The sequence below is a fragment of the Periophthalmus magnuspinnatus genome, chromosome 16 (genome assembly GCF_009829125.3).
Source record: "Periophthalmus magnuspinnatus isolate fPerMag1 chromosome 16, fPerMag1.2.pri, whole genome shotgun sequence".
Lineage (NCBI taxonomy): Eukaryota > Metazoa > Chordata > Actinopteri > Gobiiformes > Gobiidae > Periophthalmus > Periophthalmus magnuspinnatus.
Window position 1 is genome coordinate 29,484,913 of NC_047141.1, and position 17,964 is coordinate 29,502,876.

General features: G+C 40.3%; 1 protein-coding gene across 1 annotated transcript; it reads left to right on the top strand.

The window, feature by feature from the left end:
- Window positions 1–224: 224 nt before the first annotated feature.
- Window positions 225–12,928, top strand: cacng8b (calcium channel, voltage-dependent, gamma subunit 8b). The gene is made up of 5 exons (XM_033981718.2): window positions 225–498; window positions 3,804–4,028; window positions 5,550–5,633; window positions 10,438–10,578; window positions 10,914–12,928. The coding sequence occupies exons 2-5, from the start codon at window positions 3,806–3,808 to the stop codon at window positions 11,696–11,698; spliced, it is 1,233 nt and encodes a 410-aa protein (XP_033837609.1). The 5' UTR covers window positions 225–498; window positions 3,804–3,805; the 3' UTR covers window positions 11,699–12,928.
- Window positions 12,929–17,964: the final 5,036 nt, after the last annotated feature.

Below are 17,964 nucleotides of genomic sequence, written 5' to 3' on the forward strand. Positions count from 1 at the left end.
ACATGATGACATCACAAGGTGGAACAGAGTGTTTTCAGTTTGAGAGAAAAACACAGCCTAAATGTGCAGCGTTTGTGCGTTAGACATGTGCGAATGAAACAAAAAAAAACACAACTCCAGACGAGTGTTACAACATGAATCAGAAAATATTGTGAATCCGGCGCTTTTAACAAACACAAACCCATTTTTTCCCTGTTCTCTGTTGCAGCGCGGACGCCATGAACGCTCCAGTGGAAGTCTCGTGGTAGCAGTGAACGAGTGGCACACTTATCCACGCCACTGCCTCTTATAAGACCAGTCAGAGAGAGCGTGAGAGAGAGAGAGGGCTAGTGGCAAAAAGAAGAAGAGGACGAAGCGACAGAAGAGAAAGGAAAGGAGCGGGGGAGCAGGTGAACACAGTCGATGGATGCTGTCCGGCTTGAGGGATCAGCACGTTTCTCATTGACGAGGAAAAGAAAGATTTCAAAATTGAGTCGAAGGATAGAAACTCGCCGTCAGGTAAGTTGGGACGTTTTTTTGGTGCTGTTACATTGTGCGGCGTGTGTCATTGGTTTAAAATAGGAGCTCGGCATGCTGGGAGAAGTTGGCAAAAACTTCAGATGACAACAGATGGTCAGATTAGAAAGTGGAGAGAGTTGGATGTGTTGGACAGAAGCTGAAATCGTATGATTTTAGACAGAGGGACCAGTACAACACGTGTGCAAACTGAAATTCATGTATGTATTTTTAACATTCAGAAGCAGATTGACGAAATCTACATTAATTTTGTAGATTTTTGGCTTTTCAACAGACGACAGTTGTGTGTAGTTTCACGTGAATAGACTCTACAGAGATATTAACCACAAACCAGGTCAAAACATCTGCTTTTAGTTAGTTAAAGCTGCACTGTGTAGCTTTTCTAGTCTATCACCTGCTCGTTTCCATGGAGATATTATTGCTTTGCCTGGGTTTAATGAATGCATGTTTTCAAGGGGATTTTTAGCAAAAGAAACACCTGTAAGTGAGTAAATGCAAAATACAAGATATTTAATGTTGCTTCACGAAAAAGCACTTACATCTCCATGGAGACAAGCAGATGAGTCCATCACAGCAAGTTACAGGTCAGATCTGTGGAGTGTATACTAAATTTGCTGTAAGAATGCATGTTTTCAGGCTGATTCTTAGCAAAAGAAACACATCTAAGTGAGTAAATGTAAAAGTAAAGATATTTAAGTTACACCAAAGTACTTACATCTCTATGGAGACAAGCAGAATACTTCACTAGGGCAAGTTACAGGTCAGATCTGTGGAGCGGATACTAAACTCTCAGGAAGAATGCATGTTTTTAAGGTGATTCTTAGCCATAGAAACACCAAGTAAGTAAATTCAAGATATTCAAGTTACACCAAAGCACTTACATCTCCATGGAGACAAGCAGAATACTCCACTAGGGCAAGTTACAGGTCAGATCTGTGGAGCGGATACTAAACTCTCAGGAAGAATGCATGTTTTTAAGGTGATTCTTAGCAATATAAACACCTGTGAGTAAGTAAATGTAAGATATTTAAACTTGCATCACGCCAAAGCAGTAACATCTCCATGGAGAAAAGCAGAAGACTCCACTAGGGCAAGTTACAGGTCAGATCTGTGGAGCATATACTAAACTCTCAGTAAGAACACATGTTTTCAAGGTAATTCTTAGCCATAGAAACACCTGTAAGTGAGTAAAAGCAAGATATTTAATTTTATATCACACCAAAGCAATAACTTCACCATGGAGACAAGCAGATGACTCTACCAGGGCAAGTTACAGGTCAGATCTGTGGAGCATATTCTAAACTCTCAGTAAGAATGCATGTTTTTAAGGTGGTTTTTAGCAATATAAACACCTGTGAGTAAGTAAATGCAAGATATTTAAACTTGCATCACGCCAAAGCAGTAACATCTCCATGGAGACAAGTAAGTGGCTATATCCCTTTAGTTGTTTAGTCAATGATGTTTTAGTCGATGATCTTTTTATTTAGTTTATAAAGATTTATTTGGCGCAACAGCAGGAAGGAGAAGTGAGCGAGTTAGCTGAAGCTTTGTTACTTTTTAGTATTTATTTTAAGGCTTTACATAGTGTCCAAGTACTTTTCTGCATAAATAGTTGTTTTTGCATGAACCCCTGTGCAGGTGTGGTCTTGTGTTTGCAGTTTTGGGTCAGTTTTTAGTCATTTAATCGATTGTCAGGATCTGATGTCTTAAGTCAACCCAGAATTTCTTCAATCGACCACAGCCCCACCTGCCCCTTCGCCTCTGTCCCTGTGCCCTCATTGTAAGTCCGAGGAGGTGTTTGCGGGGTCATGAATATGGAGCAGAGCCGGAGCCTGACGTGTTGTGTTTTGGATCAGTTGTGTCTTGTTAGCGCGCTCTGCAGAGTCACCGCTCTCTCCTCTAAGCTCCATCAGCTCAAAGAAGCACTGCAGTCTCCCAAACTAAGTCCTAAGCTCTGGATCTCAAACCTGTCTGATACCTCTGCGTGTGAATAAGTCATTTCCATTTGTTTTGTAAAGTGCGGTATCACAACAACAGTCGGTTCATGGGGCTTTACTAAAAATTTTGATTTGGTCTGTGTCTGATAGTTGAAACGAGGCAAACGTTACAGTAGTTTTGCATAAGGAGTGGCTAAAAACATTAATAGTGACAGCGCCAGGTTTATATATTGTCTCTAGTCTAAACATGTTGTATCCATGACATAGCTAACATGCTAGCCACCGCGTTCTACATAGGAAGTGATCATGGACGCGCTTCCGGCTCCGTCGACTCTAGCTCCAATTCACTTTTTGGTTTTAAAATGTTCGTATTAACCCGCTCTACATGATCCTGGTGTTTGTATTTCACTATTGTGTCTGTAAATCAAGATATGAACATTAAAAAAAGACAAATCAGGCGCTTTCTTTCCCCGAAATTGCTCCCGGTAGCGTTAGCAACAGGTTTGATTGACAGCGTTGCTAAGGGCCCGCTCCCTGCTAAACCAGCGGTGCAGCAGGAAGAGGCGTTACCTTTAACAACCTCTATCCGGATTGGCTCTTTGGTTGCTATGTTATTCGTGGTCAGAATTCCCAAATATGGCTTCAAGTTAGCTGCTATAACTGCTAGCGTCGATGTTCACTTCTTTATACAGTCTGTTGTTTTATCTCAGATGTTTTTTGTTCTTTTTATGCTTTATCATGCCAAAATATTGACATGATTATCTCAGTTGGACCCGGTTTATGTTCACTCATCTTTATTTTGTAGGTAACTAAAGCTGAGAGTTCATATGTAGCTGTGATTGGTTAAATCCACTTGTCACTCAGAGCGTAATTGTGGGGAAAAGTGTATTTGATCTGTATTATCTGTAATAGAGAAGCACTCAAGTCACACCAAAATAGCAGATGTCAAAGAGATCAGGTCACGTATCAATTTCCATCTTCCTGTCGCTCAACCCTAATTTAAAATGGGAAAAATAGGTGTCTAAATATGAGGATTTGTCATTCAATATGATACATGGAACAATAATATTTGGAGGTTATTTACCGTTTGTACTTTTTCTTTGCTCTAGCCTGGAACTTTTTGTAACTTTTCTGTACTGTGATCAGATTTGAGCTTTAAAGAGTTGAATAAATAACTTCTACGACTCATTAAGTGTTTTATTTAGGGTTGTCATGTTGAAAAATGGCATCCAGTATTATCGTTTATCATCTATATTTTCATCAGCCTTATACAGTACTTCAGACCTTGTTATCGTGCCAGGTCTAAGTCTACACAGGTGAGTCTTTACCTCTGGCCGCTCTGTTTCTCAGGCATGGTGTGTGAGAAGGGGATCCAGATCCTCCTCACCACCGTGGGGGCCTTCGCTGCCTTCGGCCTGATGACGGTGGCCATAGGGACGGACTACTGGCTGTACTCCCGCGCCCTCATCTGCAACAGCACCGCCAACGTGTCCCAGGACGACCCCCACAACAAGGACAAGAAGGACCCCGGGGCCCTCACCCACTCCGGCCTCTGGAGGATCTGCTGCCTGGAAGGTACGCACACAAGGGGTTATAGGAAATATACAGGTCTCTGCACTTTGATACCACACATGTAGACTTATATTTAAGTTTATATTTATATTAATGTGTCCTGTATCAGTGTAACACGCTCAAGCCTCGTCAGAGTCCTGAGTGGTTAGTGTTTAGTTTGATGGTTGAAGATGGTGAAACAGAGCTCCCTCCTTTCTCTGGTTTCTGAAGCCAAATAGCAGAAGCCTCTGAAACTGGCTGTGACCATCACAGAAAGACAAGCTGCTAGTGCTTATCTGTTACACAGTACACAGACTGGCTGACACTCAAGTGTAAAGGGCCAAACTGTGACTTCACTCCATTCAAACAGATGCAGCTCCAGTTTGGAGGAAGCCTCTTGGCTCTGCTTAAAAAGCCTGTGCTCGTCCTGGGCTTGGTCATTGTACAAAGCTAATTTGTCCTCATCTTTAAGCTTCCTGATAGCAGCAGCCAATTAGAGATAAGCTGGAGCCTTGCAGCACTGCAGTGCACCCCCACCCCCCTCTCTCTCTGTGCTTTGGCTGCATTCACTGAACCCCTCCTCATAGATATTCTCTTCCTGCCTCCTCTTGCTCTCAGGGTGGGTGCACTAAAGCTGCTGGTTGAACCAGGCTTTAGGTTAGGCTCATGTGGGCCGGAGGTCTGCAGAGGCTCCACACTTGTGCAGTGATGCAGTGAGGTGTAGCACAGAACAAACACTGGACAAACCCCTCTAAAAGATTCATGGTCCTGTGGGTGGCACAGAGGATAGAGACGTCCTGCTCCTCTGCAGCTTCAGTCTGACAGGCTCTGCTCTACGTGACATTATTTTAGTACAAGTCATAATCTGATACAAACGTCACAGCTCACACAGTTCACATATTTCAGTGACAGTAAAATGTGCTTTCAAAGGTGGATTTTCTGCTGTGTGAGTGAAGCATATGTCTGATGATACAGTGTGAGGAGCCCTGATTTGTCCCTCAGTGCTCCACCTGCTTCTTCACAGAGAAACATCTGGAAACATCTGTGTCCTCCTCATCCCATCTCATCCTTTTCATTCTCCATCAGAGCCGCCCGCCCCTCTGTCTGTCCGCTCTTGTATGTATACTCGCTTTGGCGTTTCTGTAGGACTGCTTTGTGTACTGTCCAATGTTTATTTGTGGATTTTTTTTGGAGATTCAATCCACAGAGCACATTGTAAACTTGTCTAGGAGCTTTAAAAAACTGCTAAACTAATTATAACTACAGGAGTCACATGCATTTCTAAACATTTGTATAAGCTAATGGAGCAGTAGGTATGAAACACTCCAGGATGGGATCATTTATTTCACAAAGAACATCACAGCCTGGCACATCTCTTAATTAAATGTTTTGTATCTCTTGTGATTACTCTTGCAGCCCTAGATTTTTAAATACAATAACATAAATAATACAAATGAAATAAACGGATTAACACGAGTGCTTATGACTTATTTAAGACGTATTTTATTATCAGTTTCTCAATGATTCTCAATGTTCTTTCTACAGGGGTGAAACGAGGAGTGTGCTCTCAAATTAACCACTTTCCAGAAGATGCAGACTTTGACCACGATGGGGCCGAGTATGTCCTCCGTAAGTCACGAGCTCATTTGTTAATTTCACCACAAAAAATGGTACGAATTTGGACCAGTTCGATTTTGTGGGTGACCTAGACTATTTAACCTGTTTATATATGTCTCTGATCATTTCAAATCTTATATTTAGCAATGAAATAAGTCGTTTTCTTACCCAAATGGGCAAAATATTGGCTTAAAATGTCGACCTGTCACGATAACAAATGTTTAATCGCAATATATATATCGCTACAGTGAAATATTGCAATAAACGATAATATTGAAACTACTTTATGTTGCTGATTAAGATGTCCCAGTAAACCATTAAACCATTTTTAAATAAACTGTTTCATTAAAAAACATGAGTTGCAACAAATAAACAGCAGAATGAACCAATAATTAGCCATAAAAGAGGCTTATTCATTATTATCCACCCACAGCTCAAATCGTAAAGTTGTAAAATAAAAATACCCCAAATCTCCCCACTTTTGCAAAGAAAAAGAACTCACGATAAACACTGAGACCCAAAAAAATATTGTCCCAGATTTCACATGTTGGACAATAAGTCTATATAGTGATTATTGTGACAGGTCTAGAAACAAGTCCTTGGATCCACCAAGTAACGAAACTATTACTCGTCAAAACTACTTCAGACTTTAACTGGTTTAGTCCTGATTTGATCCCAGTTTAGTCCTAATGTAGACTTCTCTTTTAGTCCTGGTTTAGTCCTGATATAGTCCAAGTTTAGTCCTGATGAAGACTTCTGTTCTAGTCTTGGTTTAGTCCTGGTTTAGTCCTGTTATAGTCCAGGTTTAGTCCTAATGTAGACTTCTGTTCTAGTCCTGGTTTAGTCCTGATATAGTCCAGGTTTAGTCCTGATGTAGACTTCTGTTTTAGTCCAGGTTTAGTCCTGATATAGTCCAGGTTTAGTCCTAATGTAGACTTCTGTTCTAATCCTGGATTAGTCCTGGTTTAGTCCTGATTTAGTCCTGGTTTAGTCCAGGTTTAGTCTTAATGTAGATGTCTGTTCTAGTCCTGGTTTCATCCTGATATAGTCCAGGTTTAGTCCTAATGTAGACTTCTGTTTTAGTCATGGTTTAGTCCAGGTTTAGTCCTAATGTAGACTTCTGTTTTAGTCCTGGTTTAGTCCAGGTTTAGTCCTAATGTAGACTTCTGTTTTAGTCCTGGTTTAGTCCAGGTTTAGTCCTAATGTAGACTTCTGTTTTAGTCCTGGTTTAGTCCTGATATAGTCCAGGTTTAATCCTGGTGTAGACTTCTGTTTTAGTCCTGATATAGTCCAGGTTTAGTCCTAATGTAGACTTCTGTTCTAGTCCTGGATTAGTCCTGGTTTAGTTCTGGTTTAGTCCTGGATTAGTCCTGGTTTAGTCCTGGTTTAGTCCTGGTTTAGTCCTGGTTTAGTCCTGGTTTAGTCCTGGTTTAGTCCAGGGTTAGTCTTAATGTAGATGTCTGTTCTAGTCCTGGTTTCATCCTGATATAGTCCAGGTTTAGTCCTCATGTAGACTTCTGTTTTAGTCCTGTTTTAGTCCTGGTTTAGTCCTAATGTAGACTTCTGTTTTAGTCCTGGTTTAGTCCTGGTTTAGTCCAGGTTTAGTCCTAATGTAGACTTCTGTTTTAGTCCTGTTTTAGTCCTGGTTTAGTCCTAATGTAGACTTCTGTTTTAGTCCTGTTTTAGTCGTGGTTTAGTCCTAATGTAGACTTCTGTTTTAGTCCTGGTTTAGTCCTGGTTTAGTCCTAATGTAGACTTCTGTTTTAGTCCTGGTTTAGTCCAGGTTTAGTCCTAATGTAGACTTCTGTTTTAGTCCTGGTTTAGTCCTGGTTTAGTCCAGGTTTAGTCCTAATGTAAACTTCTGTTTTAGTCCTGTTTTAGTCCTGGTTTAGTCCTAATGTAGACTTCTGTTTTAGTCCTGTTTTAGTCGTGGTTTAGTCCTAATGTAGACTTCTGTTTTAGTCCTGTTTTAGTCCTGGTTTAGTCCTAATGTAGACTTCTGTTTTAGTCCTGGTTTAGTCCAGGTTTAGTCCTAATGTAGACTTCTGTTTTAGTCCTGGTTTAGTCCTGGTTTAGTCCTAATGTAGACTTCTGTTTTAGTCCTGTTTTAGTCCTGGTTTAGTCCTAATGTAGACTTCTGTTTTAGTCCTGGTTTAGTCCAGGTTTAGTCCTAATGTAGACTTCTGTTTTAGTCCTGGTTTAGTCCTGGTTTAGTCCGGATATAATCCATGTTTAGTCCTGGTGTAGACTTCTGGTTTAGTCCTGATATAGTCCAGGTTTAGCTCCAGCTCTAGGCCTGATTTGGATGTTGTCTGTACAAGTGAATGAAAGATTTATATTCTTTTTTTTGTAGGTACAGTATGTAACTTTTCTGGAATCTATCTATCTATCTATCTATCTATCTATCTATCTATCTATCTATCTATGTTTCTATGTATCTTTCTATCTATCTGTTTCTATCCATCTATGTTTCTATCTTTCTGTCTGTCTCTGTGTCTACCTGTCTTCTTTCTGTCTATCTATGCGTCTGTCTATCTGTGTTTCTATCTCTATCTGTTTCTATTTATCTCTCTATGCTTCTATCTCTCCCTTTTTCTATCCGTCTGTGTTTCTTTCTATCCATCCATCCACCGGTCTATGTTTCTATCTGTCTGTCTATCAGTCTATCTGTTTCTATCTATCGATCTATAAATATCCAATCTAACATTAAATCAAACACACGTGTCTTTATTACAATCCACATAAAACCAGGTGGCAAATCCTCTTCTACAAATGTTCCAGAGTGCACCTTTATCCCTCCTGCTCTGTTGTACTGTTTTATATTTTGAACGTGGTGTGATCCGCACACAGAGGGGAGTGGAGTGTCCTAGTTCATGCTTCGTGCCCTACAGTGTTTTTGCTCCGCTCTGAAATGGTGAAAACATAAAGAATGGGCTGTGTTGTGTTTACAGTGGAGCAGAGGCATTTTGTTGGCATTTAGGTGGCATTTCCCCGCTGTGGCCTACTGCATGTCCTAGATGAGATGACAATGTTAATGTGTACGTGCATATGTGTGCCCCCTCCCCCTAAACTTCAAGCGAAATAACACTGTATTCCATGATAAAGCGTCTTAAAACATCCTTCAGACCAGCGTTTTGTTTTGTTTTTTATTCTATATTAACCCTCTGATGCATGAATTATGAAAGCCTTGGTCAAGATTTTTTTCTGAAGTGTTTTTATTCTTCTCAGGACATGAAACAACATTGTGAAATAGAAATGAATTAACTTGTGTTCTATTGTAAACACATTTCAACAATTTTTGGGAAATTTCAACACTGTATAGATGCAATGTTTAGGCCTGAATAAGGAAATTTACTTGCAGTTACACCGACTGACCACTGAATTGACCTCAATGGAGTGTGGCAGCAGAGAGCACTCTAGACACTCATCTAGTTACACCATATAAATCACTGCATTACAGAGAACGTTATGTTTTAGTAACTGTCCACTGAAGTGACCGCTATGAACCAGAGGGTTAAGCTACTATATGATATACTGCTTTGATATGCACTGGTCCCTGAGTTATGTTTCAAAAATAACCCGCAATAGATGAAATCTGCGAAGTATCAGCTATATTTTTTACAATTATTATATGTTTTTTGTTGTAAAACCCCTCACCACACACTTTATACATTTTTCTCAAACAGACATTCACATTTTCTCACATTTCTCTCTTGTTTACTTGATTTATAGTGACTCTTGTGTATTTCACATTTCCTCTGACCATTCGTCTTCGTCCTGTAGTGTCCATCGAACATTTATTCTGTGCAGGTCATGTATTTTTATTGAAAACAAAATAACTTCCACTGGACTTCGATGTAAAAAGAGACTTACAACATTTTAATTCACAGCTTTGCCAAATCCTTTTTTACAGGAGTAATCAAACCAAGTCATTCACAAAAATAAACAATACTACAGTAAGAAAATCATTTGGCTGCGTCTTTATTGGCTGCGTCTTTATTCGCTGCATCGACTCAGCACGTTTCCCAGGCGTGTGCTCTTTTCCTCGTACGTGCCATCGCTCTTAAAGTGACGGTAACATATTTACGTAAGACTTAAATAATAACAGTTCTAAGATTGTTTATCATCAACATTAATACAATAAAATAAATGTAGCTTATGTTTATAAATCAGATATCAAGTCTTTCAATGTGAGATTATTCATATAAACATAAAACAGCACTTAGAACAAAATATCAACACTCTGCAACAGGTGAACCGTGATATAGCGAGGGACAACTGTATTGACTAAAAATATGTGATTTTTTATTTTTTTGTCTTTTTCAAATATCTCAGTTACATAAGGTCATATTTTTACAATCATAAGAAAAATGCTAAAACTTGCCTTGTAAAAGACTCGGTTGAGGTTAAAGTGTTTCACAAAAAGTGAACTGAAAAACTGAGTTTGCTTGATAACGATTCGTAGGTTGGTGATTTGAATCCCGCTCTCGATGTAAACATCATTGACCCACAGGTTGGCGGTGCGATTCCAGCTCCCACAGATGAATGCTGCTGCTGTTGTGTCCTTAGGCAAGATATTTAACGTAGTGTCGTAGTAAAATAGTAATAGTAATTTTGCATATGTACACAACACAATTTCAATATTATCTTGACAATATTTTTCTTTCCTCCATCTTAAATCTGTGTGTTCAGACTTGCTCTCACACTACATTAAAACTGGGATCAGATTCTGACTAAACCAGGACTCGAACAGTCCTAAATCAAGTCTACATCAGGACCAGACCCAGAGTGAATCCTCTTCTTTCTTCTTCTCCAGGAGTGGTTCGTGCGTCCAACATTTTCCCGATCCTCAGTGCGATCCTGCTGCTGATGGGCGGAGTCTGTATCGCAGCCAGCCGCTTCTACAAAAGCAAACGAAACATCATCCTGGGAGCGGGGATACTGTTTGTAGCTGCAGGTAACTTCAGTACAACAGAATTCTTTATGCAGTGTAATAATTCACATCTAGAGCTTTTATTTGTGGTTAATAACTTATTTAAATGAACTGAAATAAACAAACGTTGCCTCAAATTTTGAGTTGTTGAACATGTTCAGGTTTCTGTTTTCTCAGTCTGATCACGGCCTGTGGTCTGGAGAGTATTTTATGTAGTTTATGTCGTGTTTGTACTTGTGTTTGGGCAGATGTGACGGTTAAACTGCTGTGTACACTCACACTGTCCTGGAGCTTGTAAATGGTCCTGTTAAACGTGTGTTTATAGAGTCTATGACGTACCTCTGCTCTTTGTGTTTCAGGCCTGAGTAATATCATTGGTGTGATTGTGTACATCTCAGCGGCGCTGGGAGACATTTCTCCGAAGAAGGACGAGGATAAGAAGTGGCAGTACTCGTACGGCTGGTCCTTTTACTTCGGGGGGCTGTCCTTCATCATGGCCGAGATGGTGGGGGTCTTAGCGGTCAACATTTACATCGAGAAAAACAAAGAGCTGCGCTGCCGCTCTCGCACCGACATCTTCAAGAGCACCACCCATGCCATGCTGCGCCTGCCCAGCTACCGCTTCAGACGCCGCTCGCGCTCCTCATCACGCTCCACAGACCCCTCCCGCTCCAGAGACCCCTCCCCTGTCGGGGGAGGAGGGAAGAATTTTGGACTGCCCCCATCCGCTCTGTTGTCCCAGGGTCCCATCTCTGTGTCCACACTGCCAAACCCACACTCACGCTCACACACGGCTCTGGCCGGAGGAGACATCTCGCTCTACACGCTGTCTCGAGACCCCAAACTGGGCGGGCTGCCCCCCATGTACGGGACAGTGGACAGGGCTACACTGTACCAGCTGCACAACTGTTTTCCTAAAGACGGGGGAGGGGGCGGAGTCATGATGAGCGGCACGCTGCCCTCCCTCAAGTCACACAATCCCGCCAACTCCACCAACTCCAACGCGCCTATGCCCAACTCGGTTGGCTCGGGACCCCCGCCCTTCACAGCGTCCACAGAGCGAGGGATGGGCACACTGGACAGGCTCAAGGGCGACAGGGAGAGCAACTCGAACACGCTCAACAGGAAGACCACCCCAGTGTAGACCCCCAGAGGGATCATCCATGTTCACTGATCCACTGGAGTAATAACTGAGCGATAATAACAACAACAATAAACCCTCACAAGAAAACTATTTTGATATTTTAACATGCTAGAAAAGGATTTATTTTGTTAAAGATCAAACACGATTTAGCTCGGGCTCCTGCAGAGATGTTCACTTACCTTCTGTTCAGTTTGTCATCGACGCGGATCATTAAAAGTGTAAATTGTTGTTGTGATTATTCTGCGCGTTATTACATGCTAACGATAATGCAAAGTTAGTAGTAAGAAAGTCTTATTTTGATGTTTCTCTTTGCGTTCATGACTTTAACTGTGAATCTCCATGCCGAGCCACTGGAGCTGTTACGTCTTAAGCATGACTGTACACATGTGGCAGGTGCGTGCGAGCCTGAACTAGTATAATTTTAAACTATATTACGTACTTTTCATTCATGTCAGATGTGAATATTATGTAAATTGTCTTCCAATACTGAATTTAAACAAATGCAACAATAACGCAAGGAAATGAGACTTTTTCTGAGTTAACTTTTTCTATTTGTTAGTCTAATTTCAATGTTACCAGTAGTATTGTAGCTCTAGTATGTTATAATGTTTGTTCTTGGGCATTAACACAACTTTGGACTATAGAAGATGCAGAGAAAACACATTTGTACAGTTAAATCAGGTAAAGGTTGCTGCCTGAAAAGAAATTATTTTTTACGGGTCGTTCCCAAACAATGAGATGCAAACCATTTCAGTGGCAAAAATACATATGTGTATAGCCAGACTTTGTAATAGAGCTTCTGTAAGTACTCGTCTCGCGTTGTGTTTGGGGACCACTGTTAAAAATGGGAGATTTATGTAGCTGATCCTTGTCACATGACCAAATCCTTACCTTTCTCACTGTGCTTCCCTTCTGTTGTGACTGAACTCTCTCCATTGATGAGAATGTAACTCGTCTTTTCCTCTGTCCTCACCGTCTACCGTCCCAAACGCGAATCGTCCGGAGTGACTGCCGACGCACAACAAAAGGAAAAAGAACAAAACAACAAGATGCTTCCAGGATTTGATTTTTCCTATTTTATTTTATTTTTTTGGATTTTGGAAAAAGAATAATAATGTGACACCACTGCACACAGAGCATTTATGTGGGCAATATACATAGTGTGTAGTTAAGAATAGATCTATCTAGGCCAATGACTATGATTTATCTAAATGTGTGATAAACACTGTATTGCACGAACTTTATAAAAAAACAAAACAATGGCAGACCACACCGGCTGCTGTCGTTTATTCCTCTTTTTTTACATTTAAAGGGCTCATATTACACCGTGTTATAATGTTTACTCGTCACAAACACACTTGGAGTTGTGTTTTTTTGTTTCGTCTGCACATGTTTAACACACAAACTCTGCATATTTAGGCTGAGTTCGTCTCTCAAACTGAAAACACTCTGTTCCACCTTGTGATGTCATCATGTGGTAAAACAGGAAGTGCTCCACTGTGTTTTTAAACTCCACACACCTTCATTTCTGATTCAATGATTTTGGATCATTTCAACTCTGGAATTGAACTAAAGGTAGATGTGAACTTGAAAACTACCACTTCATGACATCACAAGGTGGAACAGAGCGTTTTGAGCTTTGGAAATGTAGACAGACTAATAAAGGGTAACTCAAACATGTGCGACTGAAACAAAACACAACTCCAGGTCTGTTTTTGAGGAGGAAACAACCTCACAAGAGTTGGTTTTGCGTAATATAGAACCTTTAAGTCTTATTATATTTTATTTGGAGCAGAGCTGGGTCTTGTTTTTCGCACTACGTAACTTATATGTTGAAGAATCTGCCGCTGCCGCTTGTCTCCATAGAGATCTTATTGCTTTACCTGGAATGTTTTACAGTATGGCTTTAATCATATCCATTTTGCCTGTTTTCAAATAACTGTACAGATGTTTTAATACTCAGAACTGACTTAAAAAACATACATTACAATACATTTAACGCCATAAAGTGGAACATTCCGGGCAAAGCAGTTACATCTCCATGTCTAGAAGCAGAAAACTTAACCAGAAAAGTGACATAATGCATCTTTAAATGATGGTTTATGATAACGATGCCAGAAGTGTATATTTTTAGGAACTTTTCAGCAATAATCCAATAATAATTCAAGATAATACACAGTTAACATGTTCATTAGTTCCGTAGAAGTGGATCAGACCAGACCTGGAGTGTGTGGTTCTTTAAAGCTGTGCTGTGTAACTTTTCTGGTTGAGTCTGCCACCTGCTTGTCTCCATGGTAACGTAATGGCATTAAACTTGCTGATCTCCGTGGAGAAAAGCAGCTAACACAAACAGACCAAGTTACAGCCATGCATGTATTCCAACGTATTTTTTATTAATTAATTGTGTAAATGCAGAGTATATCTCCACGGAAACACGCAGTGACAGCCCCCCCTCCAAAAACGCTATGTGTAACTTTCTTCAAGGTTACTCCTGAGTCTCGTCCGGACTTTGGTGCATCCTGACAGTCCGTAGAATGACTTTGAGCGTAAGAGCTGGTATTCCAACAGCAGCAGATGGGTTTCCTTGACCACTGCCCTTGTGGCCATCTGCAACGCATAAATATTTACACTAAAATTGCACCAAAAGTGAGGTTCTATAAACAGTTACTGAAATCGGGGGAGCTTCTTAATGAGAGGCCGTTAAATGCCACGCGCTCTTGGGGATTAGTTATTTGGAGTGCAGCTTCCTGCTATTATCATACCTCGTGTTACTGTGGCGCGGCGGAGGCGGGCTCTGGAGACCGGGGACATCCACTACGACATGCCGACACAGTCTAGGCCCGACCAGATGCTACGAGGACATTCATAGAGGTGAGTAGTGCGCAATTAGACTACATGGGTATTTACAGAAGTCTTCAGACACCTTACGTTTAATCGTACTTGAACTATAGCCTACTTCCGGTGTTGGGCTCGTCTGTGTCCGTGTGAGTCTAGTGACAAAAGAATGATCTGGAAATGTGTGTTTTTTGCAGAGCTCCTTCAGGTATAATTATCTTTTGTGCATTAGTCTAATTCAGGCATGACCAAACTGTGGCCCAGGGGCTAAATGCAGCCCTCAGATCATTTTTTCTCGGCCATACAGCTTTCAGGTGATTGGCCCATATGACCTTAAACGGTACTTTTTACTGTACATTTCTGAAAATCTACTTAACAAGCCCATATCGAATATTTAATGTGCCCCGTTGAGGATGTAAGCGTGAATAAAAGTCGAGTGGTTCAGTTTTACTTGTAATAATCATGCAGATTTGAAGTTTTCACTGTATTCACGACCAGTTTATGACCCTTAATCAGCTCTCAGCTTTGTCTGTTTTTATATATTGCCCTTTGTAATTACTCAGATGGCAACCTTAGCGATTAAATGAGGAACAGAGCAGAGATGAGACAGTTTGTCCAGTGCAGACCCAAGTGCATTTATTCAAACACCAACAATATTTACAAAAACAAGGACATTTTTTTCAAAGAATCAATATGGCAGTACCTCCTTTTATAGAGCACCTCCGTATTTAGCTGAGCCCAATCTGCAGCAGAGGTAAGTTTACACACATCTGACAGTATTTTTAAATGTCCGCTCTAACCAAACAGTCTAAATATTTAAACCAATGAAAACCAATTAGATAAACAAAAAGCTAAAAATATTTGATCACTCCTCCTTGTTAGCGCACAGTTGTCTGCCCCGGAACCTTTTTAAGATGCTCTGGCTCCCTGGGGACTCATTGGTCGAAACACCTAAAATGGCAGACAACATGGGTAAGTTGAAATTTATAAAAATTCAATTATAATCAATTAGCTGATACGCAACACTTTCATCAGTAAGACATTTTAAAATTTTGGGGCATTGTCCTTCTTTCTGCTAGCCTCAAAGATCGGCCCATGTACTGGACTAGCTCCACGTGGGCTAGTTCCCCATGAGAATCCCCAAATATCCAATACCTTTGATCATTACTTTGTAGGCTACTTCCTCTTAAGTAATTTTAAACCAGGGGTGTCAAACTCAATTTCATCGAGAGCCAATTTGCATATATGTAAAGAAATATATATATATATGACTGTGTAACTGCCTATCTACTGATAAACTGACATTTTAAGGCAGTCATACATTTTAATTTACCTTGTCGCGGCCACATAAAATGACATTGCGGGCCAGATTTTGCCCCTGGGCCTTGAATTTGACACATGTGTTTTAAACCTATTGAAGTATCTGTACTCCTGTTTGAATGGCCCTACATGCCTTGGCCCCTGTACCTGGCCTTTGGCTCAGGGGCCCATTCATTCATGGCTATTTGCGGTAACAGTAGTGGGGCAAACGCGGTGTTTTTTGTGGGCGTGTCTCTTCTCGGAATAACCATTCAATCAGGACAGTGTGCGAATTCGGAGAAGGAGTCCGTGGGCTTGGTTTGCACGTTGAAGAATTGTGCTTTGGTGTAGGCTTAGAAATACGCAAAGGTAAAAAAAAACGTTTTGCAGTCGTTTCAGTTTGATTTTATCAATAAAGCACATTTAAAAAACAACTCCAGCTGATCAAAGTGCTTCACATAGGTCTACAAAAACAAAATATACAGCTAAAAGAGCAGTAACACAGCAAGGAATCCTGTCGAGCTCGTGTTAAATGCCAGGGAGGAAAGGTGGGTTTTCAGTCTAGTCTTAAACTGTATTCGACTGAGATGATCTGACAGACAGAGGGAGGCTGGGACATAGTCTGGACATGGACAGAAAAGGCTCTGTCACCTTTAGTCTTGAGCAGGAGCTGGTTTGTTGACCTCTGACCTCTGGGTGGAAAGTACGGCTGCAGTAACTCCCGCAAATAAAGAGGACGCGGAAGGAAGGAAGTGTTGATAAGACATACAAGACGTACCAAGACATAACATAGATTGTGAACATAACAGCTATTTACAGTTGTATGTGACAAGTGTGTGTTGTGTGTGTGTGTGTGTGTGGGTGGGGGTGTGCGGGGGTGGGTGGGGGTGTGTGTGTGTGTGTGTGAGACATTTCTGTGATTTTGGAGGGGGGAAAGTTGAAGATGGGAGAAGAGAGTGCTAGTACTAGTCATTCGTGAGTGAGAAAGGAAGGTATAGAGAATATAAATGGGAAGAAGAAAAGAAAAAATAAATAAAATAATAATAATTTTATACAATATAAAATAATAAAATAATAAAATAATAAAATAATAATGATAATAATAATAATAATAATAATAATAATAATAATAATAATAATAATAATAATAATAATAATAATAAAATTCATAACAATAATAGAGTGCACACATTTAAATACAACCAATATCAATAACATAAAGACAGTCGACCTCTGAATGATTTTTCTCAAAAGAATGCACCAGGTTTGAGGAGGCTAAGGATCTAAAGGAGCCAAGGAATTAATGATTTATTTTTTTTATTTTTTTATTTTTTTAGGGAAATGTATCATAAATCTTATAAATTAAAGTATAGCTGGCCAATGTGCCTATATATAATTCAATTAAATTCAATTCATCTTTATTCCAAACTCATGGTACATTTTTAAAAACAGACAAGGACAGTGACGATACAAACAGTAACATTTAGGCTTTAAAAAGAACCACATCAGTGTCTCCACATGTTGGACTGAATCTTATGTTTGTGAGCGACATTATTATTTTATTTTCTGGCTTATTCAGCTGCAAATAAAACTGTACATTAAAGTTCTTAGTGCAGCAAAGTGTTCACTCGAGCTGTGATAAACATCTCGGTCGCACTTGTCCTTCGCGGCCTCCTCAAGAGCACCTGTAAAGAGCACCTATAAAGAGCACCCGTAAAGCCACCTGCAGCTTTTTTGTAATGAGTCCAGAGCTGTGCAGTGTATAATGGTGCACAATATGATTTAAACAACATCAACTTTACATCATCAGAACCTGAACCAAACTTGAACATAAGAGTATTAGTTATATAAGAACGCAGTAGATTTCATTTTTACATTTAAAGGTGCATTACGTACTTTTCATGGTGGCTGTGCATCTGCTTGTCTCCGGGTTACAACGTTCCACATGTTGCATTTAGTCAGTTACAGGTGTTTTATGGCTAAAATATAGACTCACCTCACCACAGATCTGACCTGTAACTTGGTCTGACGGTGACACTTGCTTACCTCCACTGAGATAGATAACTTTAAAGCCATACTACGGAATATTTCAGCAATAATACCTGCATGGAGACTGCGCTATATGACTTAAC